Raw genomic sequence first — 26283 nt, 5'->3', positions numbered from 1 at the left:
GAGGTTTTAAAATTGTGGCTACCAGAACTCATACTAGTCTAGTATCAACATTTATAAATACATACTTAGGCCGTGTGAAAAGGGTGTGGTAGCCTTTTCTTGAATCCCATTTTTGACTAGAAAAGTCATTAGCCTCAAACAGTAGTTTTAGTGCATTCCGCGTGGCTACATAATGCTGACGTCAGGCCCAGGTGGCGGCCCTACAATATCGTCGATGTAGGCAATCCGAGGAAATCGCTGCTCTTGCGCATCATTTGACACCAAACGTCGGTCGGTGTCAAGTTACAAGACAATTGACTATAGTATTTCGTGGTTTTGCTGTCAAAATATTTAATTAAAAACTTTTTCGATATTAATTAAACTGCGAATAGTATGAGACTCGATACTGCATGGTAGGTCCATTAGGGTAACCATAGTTGTTCATTTATTTAGCATATGGCTTATATTCCTTTGTCGCACTTTTATGTCATTATCACCATAAGGCTGTGCGAAGGGCTTCTCTAATGTGACCCTTATTAATCGTCAGATTGACGCGTCCAACTACTATACTTACATTGCTGTCGAAAGATCCATAATTTGCTGAACATAAGTTTTACACTTCACAAAGAAAACTAAATGCGCAGAAATAGAAATACGTAGGCAGATACTTACCTTGTATAGATACGCGTAATCAATTAGTCAACATACAAGAAAGTATCGCTTTCTATAATTACGAGTGGCTCTAATTGACAGTATAAATAAATGTCTGTCAAGGTGATCAGGGAGCGCAGTATTTCGGGAGCAGTCTACTGCCAACAGTTGACGCCAGGTGTGCCGCCAATGTTGGCCCAACGTTGCATAAGACTGATGACTGGGACCCCGCCCATATGACCTGGACTGCGGTGACACATTGATGGTTTTTGCAGGACGAGAGCTTGAGAATTCATGATGTTCTACGTATGATGAACGTCTTGCTGTCCTAAAGCTTCTCAAGTCGTGAAGTCGTCATCATAGATTCATAGAGTAGGTAAGTATACCTTATACGTTCCATCCCTGTATAGGAAAACGGCTAGAGGAAACTTGAAAGTTTTTGCAAACTTGAACAAGTAATCACTACTCTTGTGTGCATTATACGTCATTGATTAGTCAATCTAATAGAAAGGTAAGAATTTTAATTTTAACCCATAGGAGATACTAAGGCTAAAAGGTTAGTATACCTTTTCTTAGTCCCTTTCGTAGTATATCCTACCACTGTACGTGCTTTTAAAAGGACAGACATTTCATAGGTATAGGACATAAGGTATTTTTTATCAATTAATTAATCTTGACCTACCTTGGATGAACACATTTATCAGGCTGCCACGCCTTTATTTACAAATATAGAATAGAAAATTATCCCCCAACCCGCGGCAAACATTGGCCAGCTTATTGGCGTGTTGGGCCAGCTTGCAATTGGCACCGGATATGCCAAGGCATTCGACACATCTAGACAGGTCTTATTCATTGCTGAGCTATGCACACTATTGCAGTCCAAGCTGACTTGGGACACAATTGATTTATGGATATAATAGTTCCTATTAGTTTTAGGGTATACCTACTGGTTTCCTACTTTCGTTGATTACTTGAGAATAGACCCGTTGTCGTCAAGGAAATCTTAAAAATCTGGCTTAATCCACAGTTAGCATTAAAAATTTTGGCCCTCGTAGATTTTTATTTCATGATTTCTTTTCGATCTCTTTAACATATCATCTTTCCTTAACAGCAATGCCTGCATAGAAAAAGGAGGGAATACTTACTATCACATTTTGATCCCACATAGCCAGCTGTGCAGAGCCGACAATTGAATCACTTGTTGAATCTGCTTTTCTTGTAGATACGGGTCTTCAACATGAAGGTATTGTATGGTCACTGTATAATATTACATGCAGGTTGTTCAGAGGGGCTGTTAGGAACAACGTTGCTGAAGTAATGAAGAACAGTCACATGTGAAATATTTAACTAAATAATTTCATGCTGATTGTACAAGATAGGGTTGTCAAAGAAAAAAAAACGAATATTTTTCTATTAAATAGGTATATATTAAATTTAATTGCACCTATAACATCGAAGTTACGTGGTTTTATAACCACTAGCATTATTGTCAGAGAAATATACCAAGGCCTCATTCCTTCCTAATAGGACTTTAAAGCGACATGTACAGTAGGATCCAAATCGTTCCAAATATTCGAAAATCATTCCAAAATAGTATAAAAATATTCGTTATGTGTTGATAGAAATATAACTTGTAAAAATATTCAACTCTGTACTTCTGTCTGTGCAATAATTGCTTGCATTGATATCGTATTTACATTTCTATCGACATATAACACTGTCGGGCACAATAACAAAATATTAAGGAAAAACAATAGTCTTTGGCTCTAGAAGTATAGAAAGATTTGATCTTGTAGCACCATCTGGACGAGACGTAGAAAAAAACTTTAAAAATAAAAACAACATTTTTTTAACATCAAGCATAAGAAAACAAGTGAAACTAGCGGCCCTCCGCGCGCCCACTGCGAGCTGTCGTACTTACGTCTAGCTAGTACTTCCGAACTGAAGCCAATGTCTAGTACATATAATTTCTTAATTTACACAAGTATTTGAAAGATATTTCGTGCGTAGGCTTATTTTACATTTATTTTAAATAAAAGCAGGTAAAAACGGGACGGACTATAGTGTATCATGACGTCTACACACAACATTCTTACCTACAACATATAAATATAGATTTTGTAAAAATAATTGTGAAAAATAAATATATTATTCAAAATTGTTATAATAAATAAGTTTGTTTGCAAAATTTTATGAAAAGTTAGTTTATAAAAATACGCATGTGTATAGAAATAGCGATTATATTAAAATACGGTTTAATAAAATATGAAATGTACAAACTCGACGTGTGTAGATGCCATTTCTCTTATATTCATTATTACATGTAGGATTCAATCTGGTAACTATGTGTTTCGAGACCCGTTTGACAATGACTGCCATCCCCGACTTCAGCTAAAATCACATTACAAAATATCCGTTTTACTTATTTGGCTGCGTGAGGGTTGGCACTCAGTGTTGTTGTTTGCGTTTGTCGTATAATTAGTATAATGTGAGCAGCAGCCTGTAACCCGTGCTTGTAGCTACCGTTAAACAATATTAAGTAGCGCAACATTTACATCAATAAGTATGTTAACATAAATAACTCCTTGTACTTGCCTCCAGGCGACGCCGACATACATCATGATTTTATCATTTAAACATCACTTAAACTTAAAGTAAGTAGACAAGAAACATATCTAACAAAAAAGAAGTTAAAGGTACTTTAATAGGAATAAAAATTTTAGACTCAACAAATAATATTAACCCAAAGAAACATTAAACCTAAACGCTTAGCGCTACGCCTACTACACATTATGTACACATTAAATATTTTAATAAGAAAAATAGTTGTTTTTCTCAACAATCAATAAAATTTTGCGTCAGAACAGGCGAATACGAACCAACATTGCAGTAACCAGTACTCAGCATATCGCAGTACTCGCCTGTCCTGAGCACGCGCTCAAGGAGTTATGGAAAACAATTACAATTATGTATAACTATATATTTGATTACTCATTCAAAATTATATACAACCAATTTACATTAAAACTCTATACTATTCTATATATTACAGTAAACTATCATAATTGTTAACGAAAAGTAAGAAAAACATCAAATAATTATTGTCTTCAAGGTATACAATCTGATCAGTCGTATTTGTATGAGTTTAATGAATGTCTTCAGATGTCGTTCACCTCCAGTGGACCTAATGTGTAGGATAAGGAATAGACACAGTTAACAAGTTAATATTCATGCGTGAAATCAACAGGTTTTTTATTTAAGTTTTTTTTTTTATATTTATCCTTCACATTTCATGAACAGTTTTTTTTCTTCAAAAATTTTAGAAACGACATCTTCATTAATGGGGTGTCATGTTAACAGAAGTCGATGAAAAGTGATGGAATATCATGACAATGAACAAACGAAAACTATGATGCAGCCTTTAAGTAAACTTAGACTTTACTGTAATGATTTTAGAGTACATTTTCGAGACAACAATGGCAGTGATCGTGTTCGCTGAGCGCCCCTGCCTACGTTTGAGATCACTTCTTGGCGGCCGGGACGCGCCACTAACGTCAGATGATAGGTATTGCACGTAAGACTATAACAACACGTAAGCACATAGATATACTATACTTCAATAAATAATAAAACATTTTAAATTATACACGTAAACAAGTTCCTCTGACAACCCTACCGGCTGTACTGTTGTCAAAAAAAATCTCCAGCGGCAAAAGTCACCGCGATACAAAAACTTGTATTTATTTGAAAACTTTCCACAAAAATAAAGTTAAAACCGTAAGTTAATTAAATATTAACGTGTACGAGTTACGCCACGAGTCGACCGTATCTAGTACAATCGTATGCATCTATGTTTCGTTACGTATTCTTCTAATCTTACGTTATTTAGCTTAAAATCTAAACTATCCGTGTATATTTATAAAAAAGTAAACTGTAAAAATCACATAGTAATTCTGCTAACTAAACTTAGTAAATAGAGGCGTCACATTTTTTGTTAAGTTTAGTTAATGCACAGTATCACACGGGCCGGTTTGCCGATTTTTACACCATCTGGAACAAACAGAAAAATACACATAAGTACAAAATACAAATAATTATGTAAGGCAAGCATCTCTTATGAATAAAAGTATAATTTTCCTCATAGGTCCAAAAAAATCTGTTCAATCACGTTGCAACCTGAAGTATAGACTCCTAACCCAAAAACAACTTTCAATGTTCACATGACCGCAACCAAATCGTTTAAAAACGGTTTCATGGTCCAGACAAGTGTGCCACCACTTGAGAAGCATTGCGTCACCACGGAAGCTTGCCGACCGACTTTCACAGGTTATGCAACGCCAAATTCAGCTTACATAAGACCCCAAGACCCAATGTCCCACTAATATTGTTACGTCACACTCATTTTTGAAGTTGAATGTTAGTAGAAAGTGGGACGTGCGAAATGTCAACACTAATAACACTATTCAACATTGGCACGGATTCTTTTAGATCATCATTATGTGGTATTGTTCTGACTTGGGTGACAGCACTATAGAATCTACCGAATACACCAACTCTTATCAGAGCATAAGGACAGAAGGACCAACAATTAAACAAGGACCGTAATAGTATAATCATGTACGCCAACCCTACCTTTGTCGAAACTAGCTCGAATGGGATAGAAAGCTTGAATTTCATTGTTTCGTGTTGTTAATAGACAGGGCTGATTCTTGGTCTTTATGACTCACAAATCGTGAAGATAAGAACTTCATAACTTGTGTATGTAAAGAAGAAAGACAGAAATAAGTTATTGTGGAGGATGGATTGCTTTGCCTCAAGTAATTTCCTTAATAGTCGCAATTATTTGCAGATATATGGTAAAAGGTTCGTTCGCCAAGATAGAATAGGTGTTCGACATTTTCGTACATCAAGCAACGGCTCGGTTACTTAATATTGTAAAGTAGGCAACGGATGAGCATCGCCTCCGCGTCGAGGAAGCTTATGTCATAGGAAAAGGTTACCGACGTTCACAGCTGCTATAACTTATATATAACGAATGTGAGTAAGCCTATATACAATATATTCTACAGAGCGATTATTACCTAACTGACCTTCAGTGCAGTTACTGAGTTTTCATAATTTTCATTTTCAATTCACACGTGGAAAGTTAATGAAACGTTATGTACTATTTGTATGTGTGCCTCCGTACTTTTACATAGAATATAACATTATTTACTTTAATAACATTTAAAGTTGAACAAGAAGTAAAGCAATCAATTGTGGATCACTCTGATGGATGGACCATCGGTGCAGTAGATTTAAATCTCATAGGAAATCTCATTAATGGAAAAGACGTGTCACAGACAACCAACTGGTCTTAGAATTTAGAATTCATTATGGTTAGTAACTTATAGGCACCAATGGATGTTTTAAATTCTTTTAGGAAGTGACCATACATTTAGTTGACCTATTGAACAAAGTGCGTCTTATTTTATTAAGGGCTGATTTTTCAATCGCCAGATAACTCCTATCTGAGGAGTATTTTTAACGTTTTGACAGCTTTTGTATGGAAAATATGTCAAACCGCCATATTTATTCCTCAGATAGAAGTTAACCGATGATTGAAAAATCAGCCCTAACATTAATATTGTCTCTTCATTAAAGAATTCCACACGAAGTACCAGGAACACAGAGAGCCCAACAGTTCAATTCGATCATAAAAATATTAAAGCAATCAAAAGTCAAAGTAGCAAGTAATACCGTGGTATCCCGCGCCGGCGAGTGCATTACCCGATGCGTTTCGGCGGCCGGGTCGTTGACCTCACTGTGTGATTTTTTTTATGATACTAGCTTGGGACTCATGTGACCTCTGAAATAGATTGTGAGTTTTTTGTGTTCGGTGAAGTCGTGAAGTGCACCAGTGTGTGTGACGCACACATCAATTAATTTAGGTCGACATAGTACTGTATTTAGTTGCTCCTGGTTAGACTGAATGTCGGCGTTGCAAGTTAAATAGGTTGATTCACTAAATAGATACAAACATATTGAATTTTCAGTTACATAGTTAGAAGCATCGAGTGTTCGACATAATACGTTAATTACTGAATATCGACGATAGTTGCTGAAAACGGCAGACATGCAAATATTTTTCTCATTATCAGTCGCATAATGTACCTTTGCCAGGATAACATACACCAAAACATGTTAATTCCAAGTACCAATCAGTGACAGCAATGAAATACTTTTTGAGTGAATTAAGTAGAAAGTATCTCATAGACCAAAGATAAAATAGTAGAAGTATAGAATTCCAGGAACTAGTTATCAAGTGCATCATCGTGACATGTTTCCCCGGTGCTCCCACAAGCCGAGTAGAATGGTAAGCAGCAGATACCATCTGGCTTGCTTTCAACTACAGCATATTAACAACACTACTACTACTCGATATAAAACTAGTTCCAAAACAAACAAAGCGAAAATGGTTATATTTACTACTAAGCGATTACAAGGAACGAGAATTATTTTTGATGTCAATGCATTCAACTCTACAACGTAGAATAAATAAGGTAAGCGATAGAAATGGAGGTGGTAATGTGAACCGGGTGATCACGTCTGCGGACCAAAGGCCCAGAGTAAGTTTTGAGGTTCATAAAGTTATACATACAAGGTTCTATGTTTTGGTATATGATATGACTGGCCTGAACAGAAACAGGAAGGAAAATTAAATCAATCTCAACTTTTATTAATGTTTAAGATAAGCGTATGCGCGTGAAATAAATCGAACGCAGCGGCGATATGAATCAACGAGAGAGTTCAGGACAAATGCAGTTTGACTAGAACATCATAAACAAAAGGAGCACAAGATGCATGTATTTCAGAAAGTAAACAAACAAGCATGCGACGGTACGAGTCTTACAGCACATTACGTTACTTATACAATAATGACATTGGCTGCGCGCGCGCATTCGCGTGACGCTTCCTACATCCAGTTCGATGCAAGTGCGATGCACGCTGACGTAACAGAATCCCAAATGTGGGCCAAATTAATAAAAAAACATGGCCCCGCCCACTCCGGTAGCTCACGCACACGAACCCGCAGTGAAAGTGCGTCCGACCGGCGCTTGCGCCGCTCAAACCGAGCCGATTGTCATTTTGAATGCTGCCGGCCATGCGGACGCACGCTCGTTATGATTTGAGAGGTCAATGTTTTGGGGGAACAAAAGTATGCTGCTCAAATTATATAAGTAATTGCTGTTTTGATAATCTTTGTTATCTAACGCATTTGAATTGGTAAAAATATCGAAACTTGATTTTTGAAACAATTTTTAAATAAACATGACAAGAAAAAAATAACTAAAAACACTTGAACAAAATGATGATGATGATGTCCTCCTAGCCGATTATCGGCTACGGCGGCTGTTCTCATGTAAGGAGATTAGCCAACTACGCAGGACATATTATAGTGCACGAGCATTTGCGCAGACACAGGTGCACTCACTATTCCTTAACTCTCATAGCCCGATGGGACGGTAATCCGACACGACCGGAGAGAGATCAGGCGCAGGACCGACATTTACGTGCTCTCCGATGCACGGGTGTCTCAATCACCAGCTTCCAGGCTCCGGGCTGCTTTGTGAAAGTCTTCTAAAACCCACAAAGTGATTTCGGCCCGACTCGGGAATCGAACCCGAGACCTCGTGCTTAGCAGCCGCACTAGCAACAGCTAGACCAACGAGGCTTACAAAATACTACGATACAAACATAGTGATTCATAAATAAACAATGTATGTACATGATCTTCTGCTATTCAATGACAAATTCCTTAAAATCTTTGATAACATATCGTTGAATGGAACAAAAACAGCGCATATCAAATCAACTGCATATCTTAGTACGTAACGTGTACTGTCCACTGATGCATTTCTAACTACGGCGTTTGACCTTTTGTGTAAGAATAGCAAAGCATAATATCAGTAACTATTATATAATCTGTGATAATATATTCAGTGAAAATACATATACCTCATATAAGATATACCTTCATAAAAGCGTTACAAGAAAAGTAGGAAAGAATTGCGAAAAAAAGGAAACTGAAAACGCAAAATATACCAAACTTTAAGTCAAACAAACCGCCTTTAGAAGAATCGGATCGACAGATACCAACCAATAAGTAAAAGTAATCTAAAGATATGTTACCAAAGATAAGTGGATGGAATTCTCACACTCAATGACTAATACAATATTTTCCTCTTGGAATGCGTTGGACAATACTTTACAATGATTTTTTAAAATTGGTGTCTGCCTACAAGTACGAAGTACCACACACTACACACATACGAAAAGCATAGTAAACAAACACAGAAGTAGGTATTCGTACAGTATCTATATACCAGGGCGTCATAGCTAAGAGGAGACTAGTTCATGTAGGAATAGTTACGACAGGTGAGTAGTGCCTCTATTACGCATGTCATATCATCGCTTCTTCTATTAGATATCTCATATCATTTATACACTCCTAGTACCTAGAAGTTCGCTATGATGAAGTTTTTTTCTATGTTTATCTATTTTGTACACCGGTCCTTCTAGTCGCAATCTACTTATACGTTACTGAACCCAAATATCTATCGGCGATCTATCAGATATGTTTGTTTGTTTGTTTAGTGATTTGATAAGGAATGTGTGTCATTATTATCTGCGTGCCCTAAATACTCAGCTATGAATGAGTGCGTACTTACAATTGTAGTAAAGGTTTTCAAATTGTTGACGCAGCGAATACTTCTTAAGATAGTTGACGTCTTATACATAGAAATAAGGCTAACAAGCATCAGTTAAAGTTTAGGAAACATCGGTTGACCCTTATTTTCAAACAGACAGAAGTTTATCTTTCCTCCTTAATAATAAGCTGAAAGTCAAAGATGCAATAGTTCGAACAAAGTGATAAGTGTATCACTTACAAACCAAATGTGCTGAAACAAAACTGCTAAAATGACTCAGATATTTATGAACGATCCGAATCCTGACATCAGACCAAAATAAGACAATGTTGACCAAACTAATAACCCTTTTCAACAAAATTCAAGTAACAATCACCGAATAAAATCAAAAATAGGAACACTGGAACTTTCATACGTAAACAAATAAAAGTGAAAACTCAAAGAGAATTAAAGTTTAACAGAACTGTTTGTGATGAAATTACCTCACAGGAATGATCTAATAATGTTACAGTTTTGCCCACCTGTGCACAACTTCCTCAAGCTTGCCGTAATACGGCATTACTTTGTGCCCAAACTCGGAACAAATTAAAAAGCCTATTGTTTCCAAAACATTAAAAAATAATAATATCTTAAACGTGCACCTTCGACCCCTCGGTCCCACAGCGAGGAACATGTGACTCGCAGGAGCGGAGCGTGGTGCGCCCAAACAGAGCCACGTGACTCGAAATGTGCAAAAAAAACGTGGCTCAAGGGGAAACTAATTCTTTTGGGCAGCCCACAAAGAGAAGCCCAGCAAAGAGTTTACAAGCAAAAAGCTAAAATTTCAAAACATTTGTGCCCTTGTTGATTTCATTTCGTAAATACTGGATTATTCGAGACTTATTTGCGTATTTTTGTTGATTTATTATGTGCAATCGACTGCTTATCTTTAATAAGTTTTGCTCGGCGTTTCCTGAACACATTTCACTTTAGCAATATAGGTCTTTGTTCATTTATCGCAAGACTTTTGATCTTATCTTACATTAATCAATAAATAGGATGAAAAAAGTAGTTTTTTTTATTCTTTTCGTTTTTTTAGACCACCTTTAAATACATTCACATCTTAAATTCTCAAATATACAAAAAACATACCCTGTAAAGAGGTTACGAAATGCTGAGTCCAGAACAACAATAACAGTTAGGGGAAGGAAGGCGGGTCGCCTCACGTGATCAGTGCTGCGGGAACTCCTCAAAGGAATCGTGTGACGCGAACAGGTGGGCGAATGTTATGACCTTTTGTAAGCTCAGCTTGCTTTGTTTTAGCGACCAGCTGCGTGGGGAAAGAGGAAACAAGCAAAAATAGAAAGAGTAGATCGTAGGGATAGATTCGATAAAAAAATTTGGAGCTCGATCATAAAGGTGAAAAGCAAAGAAGGAAATATTGCAACTGTACTAATTTGCAGTAAATTGCAGTTTGTAACAAGAAGGGTTCTTCTATCCGGAGGTTAGCTCATAAGGAAAAGTCTCGTAACGTCGAGACTTGATCAATATTTCCAGTTTCCTCGTAGCTGAAAGTCACCGCTAAACCCACGTGAATACTTACCAACTCGACTCCGTAAGGTTTTACTTACCTAACATTTTTCTCGATTCGTTTCAACTGTTTATGTTTTGCGGAAATTTCGATCGATTTTCGCTTACAAAATTCTACGTAATACTTTAATAGCAAAACTAGTTGGTTCAGTTCCGGGATACTGAGAAACTCTTAAAATTCCTAAGACTTCGAAATAAATCTAAGGATCTTAACAGCTCAGGACACATCACTACATCAATTTTTGACAAAAGAGTTAAGAAAGGTAAAACAGTCCTGAATGCTGAACCAATGATGATAAAAAGCCCATCAGGCCTATTGTAAGCGCTGATTACATGACACAGGCATGTACTGGGAAGCGGCCAGTTGATAGCCTATCGCATTCAATCTCGCGACCTATTTTACTACATTAAGTGGCCTTGAAAGGGCTTGGAGTCAATTGCTTTACCACCACGGCATATGAACTCTCTTTGACTGTAAAATAAAATAAGTATCAGCCCGAAACTACGCTGCTAGTCGCTTATTTTATTATCTACTTCAACAACACAAAGTGATAACTTGACAAGGAATTGTCTGAGCAAAAACACGTGGCCAGCAGCGGGTCGGACATTTAACTGGAGATTTTAGTTACCAGGCTTGCAGAAATGAAAAGAAGGTATAAAGATTGAAGAAGTACATAAGAGTTTTTAGGTTGCAGATGTGGGTCACATTGAAATTGTAATTATGCTTTGTCGTTTTATCATCGTGAACTATTTTAACTATGGCAATGATATTTAATTAATAAGGCCATTGAAATTCGCGTGTGACGGAATTATTTCAAACTGTAACTAATATTATCGTCCTTCCTGTTCCTTATCACTGGTTCATTGAAGCGTGGAATGTATATTTAGTCGTGAATCATCTTGTTTTAACATTGTTCACTTGGACTTATTGATTTTACATTTACATGGATTTCCCATAGAAAAATCTCTGATTTTGCTAAGGTTTTCATGAATGGAGTATGGACTAAGACAGTTATTTTGCTGTAGTGTAATGGGAGGTATGTCTTACATTGAATACCTAAAATATTATTTCTGACTGCTTGACCCGGTTCTACTTATCTTACACTTTACGTTTTGTTTGGGAGCTAGGACCAGATGCTAAGCTCTGAGATTAAAGCTCCTATGTCCTATGTATTCCTGGTACAATTAAGAGGTCAGAATCCAAGCTTTAAACGTTGATCTACTAGTATCTTTATTTCCTCTTCTGATCTACTTAAAGCTAAAACTTTAAATTGGTCATTTTGCCAAAATTCAAATTGTTTTTAGGAAAAGTATTAAGTTCGTCAAATTAAAGGCGTATACAAATATAATCGTATAGTGCGCGTCACAGATTTCCCCGGACATTGCCGAAAACTTTCCAACATGGCGGCCGCTCCTGCGCCTGAGTGACGCGTCATGCAATACCTGAACCACGACAAAAAACATATTTATATTATAGAATTTTTGTGATTTATTTTTGTGGTCAATTAAGTTACTGTAGTGTTTCTGCAAAGTAGGACAGTGTTAATTAGAGTACAAAGATTTATTGTTTGAATATTAATTGTTTCGCTCGTATAAATTGATTGTAAGCTAAAAAATACATTTCTGAATAAACAGACAATGTAAAGACAGTGAATTTGACACTATTCTTGTTAGACGTCAAAGTAAATTTAATTCGAGAATAAGATATTACTCAGTCGTGGTAAGTCGTAGGCGATGCTCGTAAACCAACCGCTTGTCAATATCTTATACATCCGATAACATAACCTGACATATACCTCTACAAATTGAAATCAATATTAGTCACCTATATCATTATGTTAAAAAAATGGGAAAAGTTGTGTTTATACTTTTGTGTGATAGAAAAATATCCAATAAAAATAGAAAAACAAATAAAGGCAACATTCTCTTGCATGACATAAGTCGTTCGTCGATCGTTTGACACACATACGGCGGGTTGCGCAAAGCGGCGCGCGCGCCGGTTGGCACCGCAGGCCTCTGTTCTGCTTAGCCATTTTGTAAGTTGCAAACGGATGTCTGGTGGATTCTAGAATCTAAATTGGCTTGAAAAAATAATAACTTAACAGCCCATAGTCATGTTAAAAGTTACTGCAAGTTTATATTGGTAAATTAAGTTGTCGTGGGACGTAATTTAGTTACTGAGTCAAACATAAGTTATAGATGAAAAGACCATTCAAAAGTTCATTTTATATAAGCCCAAGAATAAGTTGGTGCATCATGATTCCTTACAGCATAACATCATCCAAAAACACAAAAGGCATATTAACGAAAAAAAGTGAAAGTGAAGCGAGCTCACGCACACACGCACAGCTCACGCCCACATGCGCAGCGCGTTAATCTCCCGTTGATTCATCGCAGTGTAGGCAGTAGGCTGTTTGCGTCCACAAATATTATATGTCAATGCAAATGTTCGAATCTGTTCGACTAATCAACCTAACATTATGTGAGAAAATCCATTACTGCGCTAATGTAAGCCGAGGAAATCCAAGCTTTTATGTTGGTGTTTGTTAATCACTACAATAATTAATGAATTGTGCTTGTTGACTTAGTTATTTTAATTATCCAAATTATGTAGGCACCTTACCTAACTAATCTCAGTTTAATTGTATTCCGCACATTACAATTTATGGAAAAATTCTAAATAAGAATCCAGATTTTTTTTTATACTCCAACACCGTTATAATAATTATTGTATTATAATTCCGTTATTGTAATTCAATCTATCTAGATTTATTCAATGGTCACATTTTGGAAATCGTGAACATCAAAAATCAAAACTAAATACGAAAGCGATATCTTGAATGCGTAGTCGCGAAAGTAGAGCTTGTTGAGATTCGCCCACGCGAATGTTTTATATTACAACTTCAACTGAGTGATATTTCGGCAATACTCAGTGTTTACAAGATGTTTTGCTCGTTGCCGACCTACACCAACAATTCTGTTATTAAACTCGCGAAACATAAACCTTCACTTTAATTTCGTGAATCTTGCTTTGGAACTTCTTGACTGGTTTATGCTTTTTAGAGCTTTTCAAGGATTTCTGTCCAAAATTGAAGAATTTAATTAAAGACTATCGAGGTCTATCCAAATGAACCCGTTATAAGAAAGTGAAAACTAAAAAAAGAAACTTCGCGGAAGGTCATTGTTGTCTAAAGCACTAGGAACACATAAGTCATCATAAGTTAGAAGAGAGTGCCTTTAGAACTTATCCGAGGATCTATATTAATATCATAAAATGAAACATGTGGGTCAGCAACATAAAATCCAGTTGAAAATTTGAAACTGAAAATGTGAACTTTTGAACTTAATAAAGGATCAAAGGCCATGCACAGAAAAGAAGGCTTCGTAGCGAATCGAGTCATGTACCAGGAGCGCACAACGTCAACAGAGTTTCGCCGACTGCGGAGGGAAACCGGTTCGCCGAAATTTTACACGGAGTTTATCAAGTGGAAGCTACGTAATTAGCGTCTACGCCTGAACTCTGCTACTAGTGTTCAGTTTCTAAATTTCAAATACATTGAAAACCTCGCAAACTATTGTTCCATAAGCGTGCAAACATAAAATAGTTAAAATCAACAAGTCAAACCGACGGAAGCCATTAAGTAGGGCACGAGAGGCGAAAATTTCAACTTTGACAGCCCAAAAAGTGACTTAATTTGTCGGCGATAAGGTAGAGTTTCCTGCGGCGATGACGCATCGGTGAAAACGAAAGTCGCCGTCAGACAACGTTTTGCACAAACGAATTTGAATACTAAATATTTCGATCCGGCACTAAAGAGTTATGCTCCTTTTCCAAGAGGCCTGTTGACTACTGTTCACGCTGCTTCACTAACGAACATATGCTGAACACACATGCTGGCCTGGTTGGCTCCTCGGAGATGAGATTCCTTCTTCCTACTACTTCCTGATTTTCAAGGACAAAGATCACTTATCAAGCAATGTAAACTAAATAAAACTATGATCTGTGTTCTCTTTATATAAAGGCACTGAAACACGTGTAAACACACAAAAAACATTAGAACCTTCGACTTTTAAATGTTGTCCTTTAAATCTTGCCTTGAATTTAAAGGCAAAAGGGATAATAATGTCGGTTGTAGTTGAGTTCAACTTAAGTGAAACTATACGATAGCAACAAAAATAGCAAACGCGACGGTGAGAAGCAAAGAAACAAATGTATTTAGTAACCTAGATAGTTTGTTAGCAACCGCATGTATTCACTACGACGCTCTCAGATACACAGCTTTTGTCCACTTCTTGTAACAAAAACAAATTAGTTTGCTTACTGTAGGTATAGTGAGTAGGCTGTCCCTTTTAATGACGATTTTTTGCCTGATCTTATTAAGCCTGATGTAAAATGCTTCCAATATTGAATAAAGTGAGTAACACAAAAGGTACTGGTGATCTATAATTAACCGGCAATTAGGCTTATTCACACAAAACACATAATCGGCACACTCTTGACGTCACTCAGGCACAACGCGGTCAATATTAGAAAATCGTTAATTAAGCACATCTAGCACAGAAATCGTGTCAACTTTACATTACATAAATATTAAACATTTCAATATAAGTTTTTAAAAGGCATAAAGTAACAAAAACGGAAAACCTTACTTAAAGTATTGAAAATCTTACAGGAAAACTTACTAAAAAAGAAAACAATTAATTTCAAAATAGTTAAAAACTTGTTAATTACGTAATATTTTCTAACTTTTATTAAAATAGAATGATTAATACATTATGCAGCAGTTAGATGGAAATATGTAGGTCCTTTGGGACACTTTTAATATGTTACAGGATGTTATTCAATCCTGTAAAATTGCCGAAATATATAATAAGCATTTTATTAATCAAAATTCTTCTTGCTTTTTGGTCTTTTGGTCACAACATAAAACAAGGTAGTGCAGTTAGTATCCAAGTATAATGCCTAAGTACCAGGACAATATAGGCAGCAAGGAACTGAAGTTAGAATTCAAATTGGCTAGAGCCGGAATACATTAAAATTCGTATAATTTACAATGTTAATGTTAAAAGCCAAAGGTCTCCGTGGCAGCAGCTTATGATAAATTAATTATTGATATCTGTAGCGCGTATGCTACACAATTACCATATTTTGAAGAAAATTGAGTAATCAAAATATCTTATTTTTTGGAATATTATTTTCTTAATTAGATTAGGAATTATCAGTGATGATGTCAAAGATCACCTATAATTATATAATTCTAGTTCTCAAAAAAGGCAGTCCTAAGCATGATTAGAGTAAGTGAGACAGTTATTGTACAGTTTCAGTGTGTATTTGTCCGTTGGCTATTTTTACATAATCTTTGAGCAAACAAACGTAACTTTCCTCGGCTTTAGTTGAGTTTCCGCAGTTATCTGAAAGCAATCATTCGGCCATTGCCATTTAAGTAAAGATAATCTTTTTTGCAAATATTCACGTTATCATTTATGTAATACCGCGAAACTTATCTATGTAGGGTTAAGGCCACTTCTGAAGGAAGTGCGATTATTTTTGTATCAGCTACCGATTACGGATATTATGTACCTACGTCAACTTATTATGTTTTGTGCACGGTCATACACGACGATATTTTGTTAAACGATTGGAGTGCCAGTGAGCATTCCTTATCTGTCGAGAAAATACTTTTTCGACTATCCCTGCCGAGCCGAGCCAACTGCCGAGAGATACCAAACGTTTTGCGAAGTGTGGTTATACAGGGTGTTCATTATGTCTCACACTGATAATAATCTAATGGACGTATATCGTAACCCAATCACATACACTAACATATGGTCGCTTCGAAAGTGACAGTAACTTCATTTGGTTCGCAAAGCGCCTACTACACTCGCGACTCAAGTTAATATTCAACCTTAATCCATTATAATAAGAACCAAAATAAATAATTAAAAGGGCGCGTGATTTTCATCACATCGTAAGATTGGAAAAATAAACACTGGAAGTGGGTCGCGCGGTCCTTTCACAAAATGAATGCGATCCTTTTTCTCTCTATGGAGTTAGATAAAGATGCAAACTTTTCTTTTGAACCTTTTATCATTTTTGACAATATTCTAAATAGAAGTACCTATTTTGAATTTTCTTAATTCCAGTTTAGTCATTTCAGCAACAATTTTATCAACTTTGATAGTATGCTGTCAGACATGAATACTAAGTCTGCATGAATGGATCTGGCACCACCAACGTAAACTGGCTACCGTTAGGAAACATACCAGGCTGTCATAAATTTCATAGAGATTTGAATCCAGTACGGTACTGCAAAAGCCAGAGATCGTAATCTGCAGTAAAGTTCAAAGACGTCTTCTAAGAAGTGATGCGACCCTAGTACCTCATGATACGAATATTATGCAAGAGACAAGTTGATCCGCCGCTGCAAATAAATGTGAACTGAGCCACGTCTTTGATATCCATAAGCTAATGCTAAACATAACTTTCTCAATGATTCAGATGAAACGTGAGCTTATTATTGAAAATCACGTGCAATCTAACGTAACAATAGTAAACGAACTATAATAACTTGAGTTTTGAAAAAACATTATGCTTCAGGAACACGTGACCAGAAAATCTTACTAATACGAGTTTACTCTTACTTCATCATAACATCCTGACTCGAAGGACCTACTTTATGATTTTAAGAGAGTTTTCACAAAAAAGTAGAAATGTGTGCTAATCTTGGAATAAATGCAATCAAAATAATGAATGGCTTCTTTCTTCATTTGACATACTTTAACGAGTAATCAATCAATCGATTTCAAGTGAGACGCATGTCGGAACATCGTTTATGTACATCGTAGTCGGCGCTACTTATCGGTCAACTCAAGGAAAAAACTTAACTGAGAGACGATTAGCAATCTATCACTTAGGCTTGCACCACACGGGACATTATTGCAACATAAACATGCTAACTGTGCCATCACTTGGTACACTGATAGAAAACAACGCAAAACATAAGTTAAACAAACAGAATGTAAGTACCTATGTGCTTGAAATAGCCAAGAATTAACTTCACGATAATATGCAAACACTTAGATAAAACTAGGCCATCCCAATTCACTTTAACCAAAACCAATAGTGTGGGCATTTAAATAGAGAGTAATCAGATCATCTAGATAAAAGTCATAATTAACCACTAACTCACTGTGTAATAAGGGTAGACGATAAGTCAAATTACACTATCGAAGAAAGTCAGCTAGGACACAAATACAAGATAGAATATAGAAAGAAAAACAATAACACAAAATGAAAGCTGAAATATCAAAAACAACAAGAATAGTCCCGATAAAACAATAATAAAAGAAAATAACATAATACAACCAAACACAGCGTGCGTTTCAGTTCCACAGACGGCGATGCCCCAAATTCAGCCGGTTTACAATCAAACACTCTAACTGAACGACAACTCTCAACTACTACAATAAACAAATTGCGTAACGAACTCATAAAATACAAGAAACCTTTTTCCTTTACACCGTGTGATTTACGAGTTTCCATGCTCGCACCAAATAATCACAGAACACAACACAGCACGATGCAGGCGCACTATGAGTACTCACCTATAATGGTCAAAGTGAGTGATCAGGCGCTTGCGGCGCGCCCAGCTGCAGCATGGAGCGGCACAGCTCCGTGATCTCCGGGTGGTTCAGGTTGATCAGATGCACGTACATCTGCTTGTGCAGGCTCAGCTCGCCCGACACCGCCTCCAGCCTCTTCAGCAACACCTCCTTCTCTCTCAGAAGTGTCTTCACCTTCTCCTCCACCTCTCGGGAGCGCACTTTTGCTTTCTCACGCGACTTCCTCACCGCTATGTTATTTCGCTCGCGTCGCCTTCTGTACTCATCTGTACCTTTGTCCAGCACTTTCCCAGATGAGCGCCTCACTGGAGCAGGCTTGTGTTTGAGTAGCGGAGGGAGGAGAGGAGCTCCCAGAGGAGGTAGCGGCGTGAATCCCCCGCCGTAGGGTCCACTGACGCCGACGGTCGGCTGAGGGTTGTACTGGCCGGTGTACTGCGCACAGGTCACGGAGCGCCGGTAGTCGTGGGGCTCGGGCGGCTCCTCCTTGATGGGGGGCGCCTGGTCGTGGCCCTGGCTAGGCTGCACGGGGGCGTAGGACGCGCCCGAGTGCACCGGCTGCGGCATGTACGCCAGCGTCGTGCGGTTGTACCGCGGCTGCGGCGACTTGCCGCCAGGAAGTATCTCCTGGAAGAGGGCCATGCTCTCCTCACTTCGGAACTGGTCCTCGATGAGGTGCTGTAAGTCCAAACTGATTTCCTGTCCATTGAGCTCGTCTAAGTCTGGCGGAGGGAAGGTCTGTCGCTTGTCTTCTACCGTCTTTTTGAGGTCTGGCTGCGGAGGAGGCGGTGGCGCTGCGGCCGCGTCGTACATCTGCGGGGACTCCATCCCGCCGCCCGGGCCTATGACGGGCCCAGCGGCGCCGGTAGCCCGTGGCTCCACTTCAAAGCACTGAGAAGCCGTCACTAAAGCACATGCACCGTGGGTATCGCGTGCGCGTGTCGCGGCGTGTGGCGGGCGCGAGTGACGCGTGCGGGCGCGGCGGGCGTCGGGCGCGGACTGGCCGGCGCGCCGCCCGCGCACGCCTCGCAAGGTTGCCCGGAAGGAAGCGCTGAAGCCGCGCTCTAAGTTCGCGGTAAAAGTTTCGCGCTGCCTACCCCGATAACTTAACGCGTGCGCTAAGGTTTTATTTTTAGAGTTTTTTGTGTCAAGCTTGGACTGGTGGTAGTAGAGTTCGTGTACCTATTAAATAACAACAATATTGCTGATACTCCACATGACGCTGGGATTTATTTTTGGTTTTATAAAAAGTTTGAAAATGTAAGCATGTGCTTTCTAAGTAGATACCAAGATAATAAATTACTGATTGCAGAATAAAAAATGTACTAAATTAATTTGATAATAGTACTGTTTTTTTATAATAAAAAAAAACAATGGTATTTACTAGGTACACTTGTCATCTCACTATAACATTATAGATATTCTACTAGCTGAAGTGATTAGCCGAGAGTCATTCATTAGTTAAACGCTTGCGCTTATTAGATGTCCGTTAAGTAATCGTATAATTACTGTTGTGCTTCTATCATAATTAGCTGGATAGCTTAATGAATACTATTAGAAAGTCGTAAGTTTTTGAGGTGAATAAAACATGATTTAAGTTTTTTTTTTTTGTGAGCAGGCTTCACTCTATCGTTTCAAATAAAATTCCTGAAGAGACGGATACAAGTCGAAAATCATTAACGATAATAAAAATATCTGTCAAGAATATTGGCGGATTGTATTGATTCTTCGAACAAGCGATATGGAGCAACGAACCAAATTGTACTTGAATTGTTAATTTATTTTTAAACTCTGTATTTTAGCTTTACAAGTTCAAGAAGTGTTTATCAAATAAAAGTTAAGAATCCTTTATTTGTAATTCAGTAAGAAACTCCAACTATTGTATATTTGTTCTGGAGAGCTTCTTTTTAATTTTAGGTGCCTGATACAGTTTTGTTGACGGGAAATAAGCACAAAGGTCGTACTTTCATTTTATGATATTTTGTTTGGTCAGTTTTGTATGTCTAGGTCAATTCTTTTTCGCTTTTTATTTGTTACACATTAAATTTTGTGGTAATTTTTTTAGGTTGCATATTGGTCGCATTAATGATTTGAGAAATTAATTAAAAGAAGCATTTTTGACAGATTTTGGCAATTTTGGTAATTAAGACGCAGTGCAACTAGTGTGAATTTGCATGATCTGCATTTCAAGAAAGCAAAACAGTTCAGAAAGCAAAATATGTTTTTGATCTTAATACTATAACGTAATCCTCCATTATTTAATGTTAGATTTCTATAGGTAATTTTTTTTGGATTTTATCAAAAACATCGTGGAAGGGAAGGTCGAAGGAAAGAGAGGAAGGGGTCGTCCAAGATATAGCTACATCAAGCAAATTAAAGAAAAGGTGAAGGTTGTGACGTATAAGGAAGTTCAGGAGTTGGCGCTAGATAGTACACCTATCTAGCGCCAACTCCTGAACTTCCTTATACGTCACAACCTTCACAAATGGAAGGAGCTGCACCGACAAGAGCTGGGCTCTTAAATGAATGATGATAGGTAATTTAAGTTATTCACATTATATATTAACATACCCTAGTTTCCCTAGCTACATATGTAGGTATAATTTTGTTTTTCAATATAAATGGCTTGGTTTCCATCATCATTCTTGTAGACACAGTGACTACATCTGAGTTTTAACTAATATAAGACAAAACTACTGAACCGACTGGAAAAATTCTTTCACCACTAGGGAAACCATACCTTCCTCGCGTACAAGCTACGTAGTAACTATTATATAATCTGTGGTATTACTCGATTTATACGGAGTACAGAAAGGAGTTCTTCCAGATCACGGGTGAAACCACGGTTGTTTGAATCAGGGTAGGTATCTTAAAACACTAACTTAAAGTCAGCAATAAGTCAAGTTAGAACGAAGTAGGTAGGTAATCAACAATCAGAAATTGTATAAAATATTATAACATCGTGTACTTTTGAATTATTGTCACCCATTTTCTTATATCCTGTCCAAAAATTAGAGATACCGAAACATTACGCAAAACAAATTTCGTGGCTGTGGAACGTTCGGGAGTTTAACTGCATAACCTCCGTCCAGCGGCTATTGCACCTGCCTATGGACAGAGAGGAATACAAAAAGCTGACGGCCATCCTTCAAGAATCAAGGGGCACCAAAACGAGAATAAAATGCGAAACAATTTTTTTATTCTGCAGACCTTATTTTCTGCGTGTGAGTAAACCATAATGAAAAACTAATAAAATTTAAGACTGTTAAAAACCAATCACATCTAGGACCCACCCATCACCGGTCGTGTGCCATCATCGCTCAACAATCGATAGTCCACGTAGTATCGATTGTGACATCTCGATGCAGCATCGATTGCCGATGGCCAGTGATAGCGCGTTCGTGCCGATAGCGTGTGGCTGGTCTTGCTCACGTGGACGAGTGCACATGTGCAGCGATTACCAGAACCGTGATAACTGACAGCCGAGTGACGAAATTCCACTGAAACTTGATTATCTGTTGCTTGTGGTATCTTAGGAACTTAAGTTTTCTTAAGTAAGGAATTATGATTATTGATTAATGCTCAATCCTTCTCCGTGTGAGAGGAGACCTGTGCCCAGCAGTGGGATGATAAAGAGGCGGTAACGAAGTAAGGAATTTACTTCGAGCGTTAGTCATTCATTCACTTTACATAATAATGTTGTGTTATTTACAAACGACAATAACTTTTATGTAAATTGATTTAAGTTATAGATTAATGTCACGTCACGCTATATATTTTAATGTAATGCAAATCATATTTGTAATTTAGCCATGTTGTTGCCATCACATATAGCTGGTTAGATGTACCTACTGTATTGGTGCTGTCCTGTTGGGACTTCCCCTCGTGAAGTTTATCAGAAGCAGTCACTATGATAAGGGTGTTCGCTGGCCACACTTACTTAGCTGACTGAATATTGGCGTCTGTAACGTTACTCCCTAACCCTTCCAGAACTTGTTCATATAACTCATCTTTATACCTAGTTGTATCTGTAATATTACTGCTTCTTCCAGAACAAATTGATCTAACTCATTTCTATAGCTAGTTGACTTCCGGGGCTTCACTCGCATCGCGAGAGCAAAGAATAAAACAGCAAAGTATTGTCTCTTAACCTGTGTTTGTAGTGTTAGGTATCTACTATAGCTGTCTTACCATCGAAACATGATGGACAGACATAATTATTTCACTAAAATACCATACCTAATACATGTATTAACGTTGGCACGAGGTGACTCAGTACGAATTGCTGACACTCACATACAAGCCAACATTCGATGTAGTTCGCGAAATATTGCTTATTAAGTCAATATTTTCTGGTGTTACGATCAGGTTACTAATATAGGTATTTTTCCATGTATTTATTATAATTACATATCTGCAGTAAAAAAAAAAAAACAATCTTTTGGTAAGTAACTGTTTGAACACTACTTCTATTTTGGGCACTGACATTGTAATTATTGACACGAATTTCATGTCCATACTGGGTCCATCTCCGTGAGACCAGCTTCTGACATCTTACTAGAACCTGTGAACTCAATGAGTACATCTCATGGAATCAAAACTTTCGACTAAAACATCAATCAGAGATAAACTCGTATGTTTTTAAATGCAAGCTGCATTTAGAAGAATGCCTACATGTATAGGTATTTAGATATAAATAGTTTGTTGTAGTAGTTCGTGCTAAACGTGCTGTAATATGTCGTCACGTGTGAGGTTATCGTTCACACTGCGCGACCGGCGCCGGTGCAGCGACTGCGGTAAAAACACCAGTGCTCAGTGGGCCATTGTCTCACACTCCACAGCGGGGTAACACAATCACTTCTATGCTGGAGAAAAACTCTTCCCTTGGACTAGTGCTAATAACTGAGAACAGTATGCATTGGAGTGAGGGTTTGATGCCTGTGCTTTGTAAGTATTTACAACTGCATGATGGCTTCTCCGATGTTATAGGTCAATTTCCCACACGGCACAAGTAAAGCAAGGTGCTAGCCTATAGCGAACAATCGGCCATGGTTACTTCAGGCCCCGTAAAAATTCTAAATGATTAAGAATATTAATCATTTAATGAATGATTATTAATCAGACAATCTGTAAAACCAGCAGTCGTGCTTATGTAATGCGCAATAGCCGAACTTTGTTGCACTTTGTTCCTGAGGTCAAAGTACTATTATATTGCTGCTCCCCCCCTTACCTTTAAAGCAAAGGCATCCGTAATACCATTCTTACTTAGATCTAAAATGGTCATAACGTCTGCAAAAGTTTTCCTCAAACCCAATAAATGAGTGCCTTACAACCCTAATTAAATGTAGATTTAGGGGGAGGTCCCTAAAAAGAAGAAAAAGAAATGGAGCAATTAAGTGACAAAGGACACGGTATCGAATACAGATGTCATGGCTACACCGAAGTGTAGGAGAGTTATAAAGAAAACCAAACCCACAACTATGCGATATATATAGCTGGAAAAGAAGAAGCCTTATAACCATAGTAAATGTAAACCAAAGTTCTTAACCCATAGGTTAGATACGAAGTTAAAGCTAGCAAACTGTACGAAGGCATTAGACATGATTCTGTGCGGCATGTTGGTAGTACTCGGCGGAGCCCTAGTAACAGTGCCCCTCCACCCGCCACCCCGGCGGTGGGGGTAGTGAGCGGCGCGACGTGACGCAACCCTGCGCCGGCGCTATGTACTGCGCTCACTAAGGAGTGGCCTACTGACGAGTAGTGGCACAGACTACGAACTTCTTAAGGAATAATCAAAAGTTGGCTATTAGTGAGCAGAACAGTCATATTGTCATCAATAATGTTTACTACACAGTAGCAGAGTTATAATATGATTACGATAGCTGCTGCTGCAGTGTTGTGTTCTTACATCTCGACGGCCGTGTAGACAACAGCAGCAAAGTTATTTAACGAGAGCTGCACATGGAGTCTTTAAAAAAAAATCTGTAGAATGATGCAATGGTTTAATCACAAATACAACTGGTTTTAATGTGCAATTCTCATGTCTTTCTAAGTAGATTGCTTATAACAATCCCCAAATATAATAAGAACTCGGCTGTTTAACAGCATAAATATATACAGGTAAATAAGTAGACTATTTATTATTGAAATCAAACACAACACTTTGTATTATTTGCAAAGTTAGTGACCTGCAGACTCAGCGTAAACAATATAACGTTATAAGCAGTTCATATAGCTGATGTCGATAAATACTGCACACCATCATGTTAACTACGTCTTTGGAATAATTATTTATGTTTGATCATCAATATGTTAGCATTGTTTCGTTTTATATACTTACAAGTTACTATGTGTTTCTTTGTTTTATTTGAAACAGATCAAGGGTATATCATTATGTAACAAACCCCTATAGTCGATAATTCGTGGTATCAAGAAAGCTGTCAGAATGTAAAACACCCTATATTTTTAAAGGGAAAGGTGAAGTAAACATCTTCGCAGAATATTTGCAACTATAGTAACAACGGCCAATGGTACTTGTGCGAATGTCTCAGTGAGTGGATAAGTAGGCGAGCGACAGCAGAAAGTGGTCGAGTGACGCAACCGCGCCGGTAACCCAGTCACCGTGCCTTACCAGACGGCAACCACCGCGCCAGGGGGCGGAGCCCATCCGAGGCTGCGAGGTGAGGATGAGGACCTACAGGATACCGCAGGAGTGGAAGAAGACGGAAGAATCATTCTGCACCTTGAAACTTTGCATTACGGACCAATTGTCCGCTTAACAAGTTGAGGGATCCTGGCTGTTAGATGACCCTGCGTTAGAAAGTACTTTTAAGGCTTTTAATTTTATCAATGGGGTGTCTTGTCTTAGGAACCTTCATGAACATACGCAGGAAAAGAAATCTAACAGAATAGTTAACTGCATTGGATTAATGAAAAACAAGGTGCCCAGTTAGTAAGCAATTAGATGGTACACAGCGATGGTTCGTCACGGATGCAATTAATTCTTTAATTAGATCTTAGGAAATCATATCCAGGACTATATAAGCTTTGGTTGTTAAGTTACCCCAGACTGCAGTAAGTAGCATGGGTCTAATAGCACCCATGTGACTTCCATCACGTTCAACTGTTGGAAAAGTTCTACCAACGGGTATCCGAGATATTATATTACTTCTGTGAAAGTGTGACTCAAGGGCATGACTTGAATTTAAGAAAGATGACGAATGAACATCTCTCCCAGAAAAGTGTCATACCAAAAATGTATTTGAGAGATATTTTATGTTCTTAGTAATAAGGTTTAAAAATAAACAGCACAAAAGTGCAAAAATGCACAACAGTTTCTTAACACCATCTCCGTTCGGCGTTGATGCGGTGCTAATTGTCATCTCCGCGTGCAATGCCTACGTGACCTTTGACATCTAGTGCACATACCTCCGACACGTCATGCCTTCTTGGTATCTGATAGCTCGTGGTTTATGTTCAAATAGTCCTTTGTGGCCCAGAAAGAAATTTCACCCAAGTTATTTCTTGTAGTAGGTCGAAAAGCCACACAATATAGAGCTGCATTCATAAAGTTTTGACTTTTGACAAGATTAAGAGTGTGGCAGACTCACAACCAATGCATATATCATGGATTATTATCCTGGAAAATAAAAATACTTGTGTCGTGAGTTTGATCATGTGCTCCGGATATATTTATCTTAAAAAGCGGATTCATAACTGTTTGAGCGATGAATCTGAGTCTAAACGGATACCACGACACGTCAGCAAGTTGTGT

General features: G+C 37.9%; 1 protein-coding gene across 1 annotated transcript; it reads right to left on the bottom strand.

Annotated features, from left to right (window-relative positions):
- Nucleotides 1-2035: 2035 nt before the first annotated feature.
- LOC124641605 (CCAAT/enhancer-binding protein-like) lies at nt 2036-19494 on the bottom strand. Its single transcript, XM_047179752.1, has 2 exons — nt 18495-19494; nt 2036-4680 (listed from the first exon to the last, which is right to left on the bottom strand). Exon 1 carries the CDS (start codon nt 19335-19337, stop codon nt 18504-18506), a length of 834 nt encoding a protein of 277 aa, XP_047035708.1. The 5' UTR covers nt 19338-19494; the 3' UTR covers nt 2036-4680; nt 18495-18503.
- Between the last annotated feature and the right edge of the window lie 6789 nt (nt 19495-26283).

This window comes from Helicoverpa zea, chromosome 22 (genome assembly GCF_022581195.2).
Source record: "Helicoverpa zea isolate HzStark_Cry1AcR chromosome 22, ilHelZeax1.1, whole genome shotgun sequence".
Lineage (NCBI taxonomy): Eukaryota > Metazoa > Arthropoda > Insecta > Lepidoptera > Noctuidae > Helicoverpa > Helicoverpa zea.
Note: the sequence above shows the minus strand (reverse complement) of the source record. Positions and strands in the feature narration are given on the sequence as shown.

Bases quoted from the DNA above. Each gene is read 5' to 3' on its own strand.
- LOC124641605 (XM_047179752.1), bottom strand. From the start codon at position 19,337: ATGGAGTCCCCGCAGATGTACGACGCGGCCGCAGCGCCACCGCCTCCT.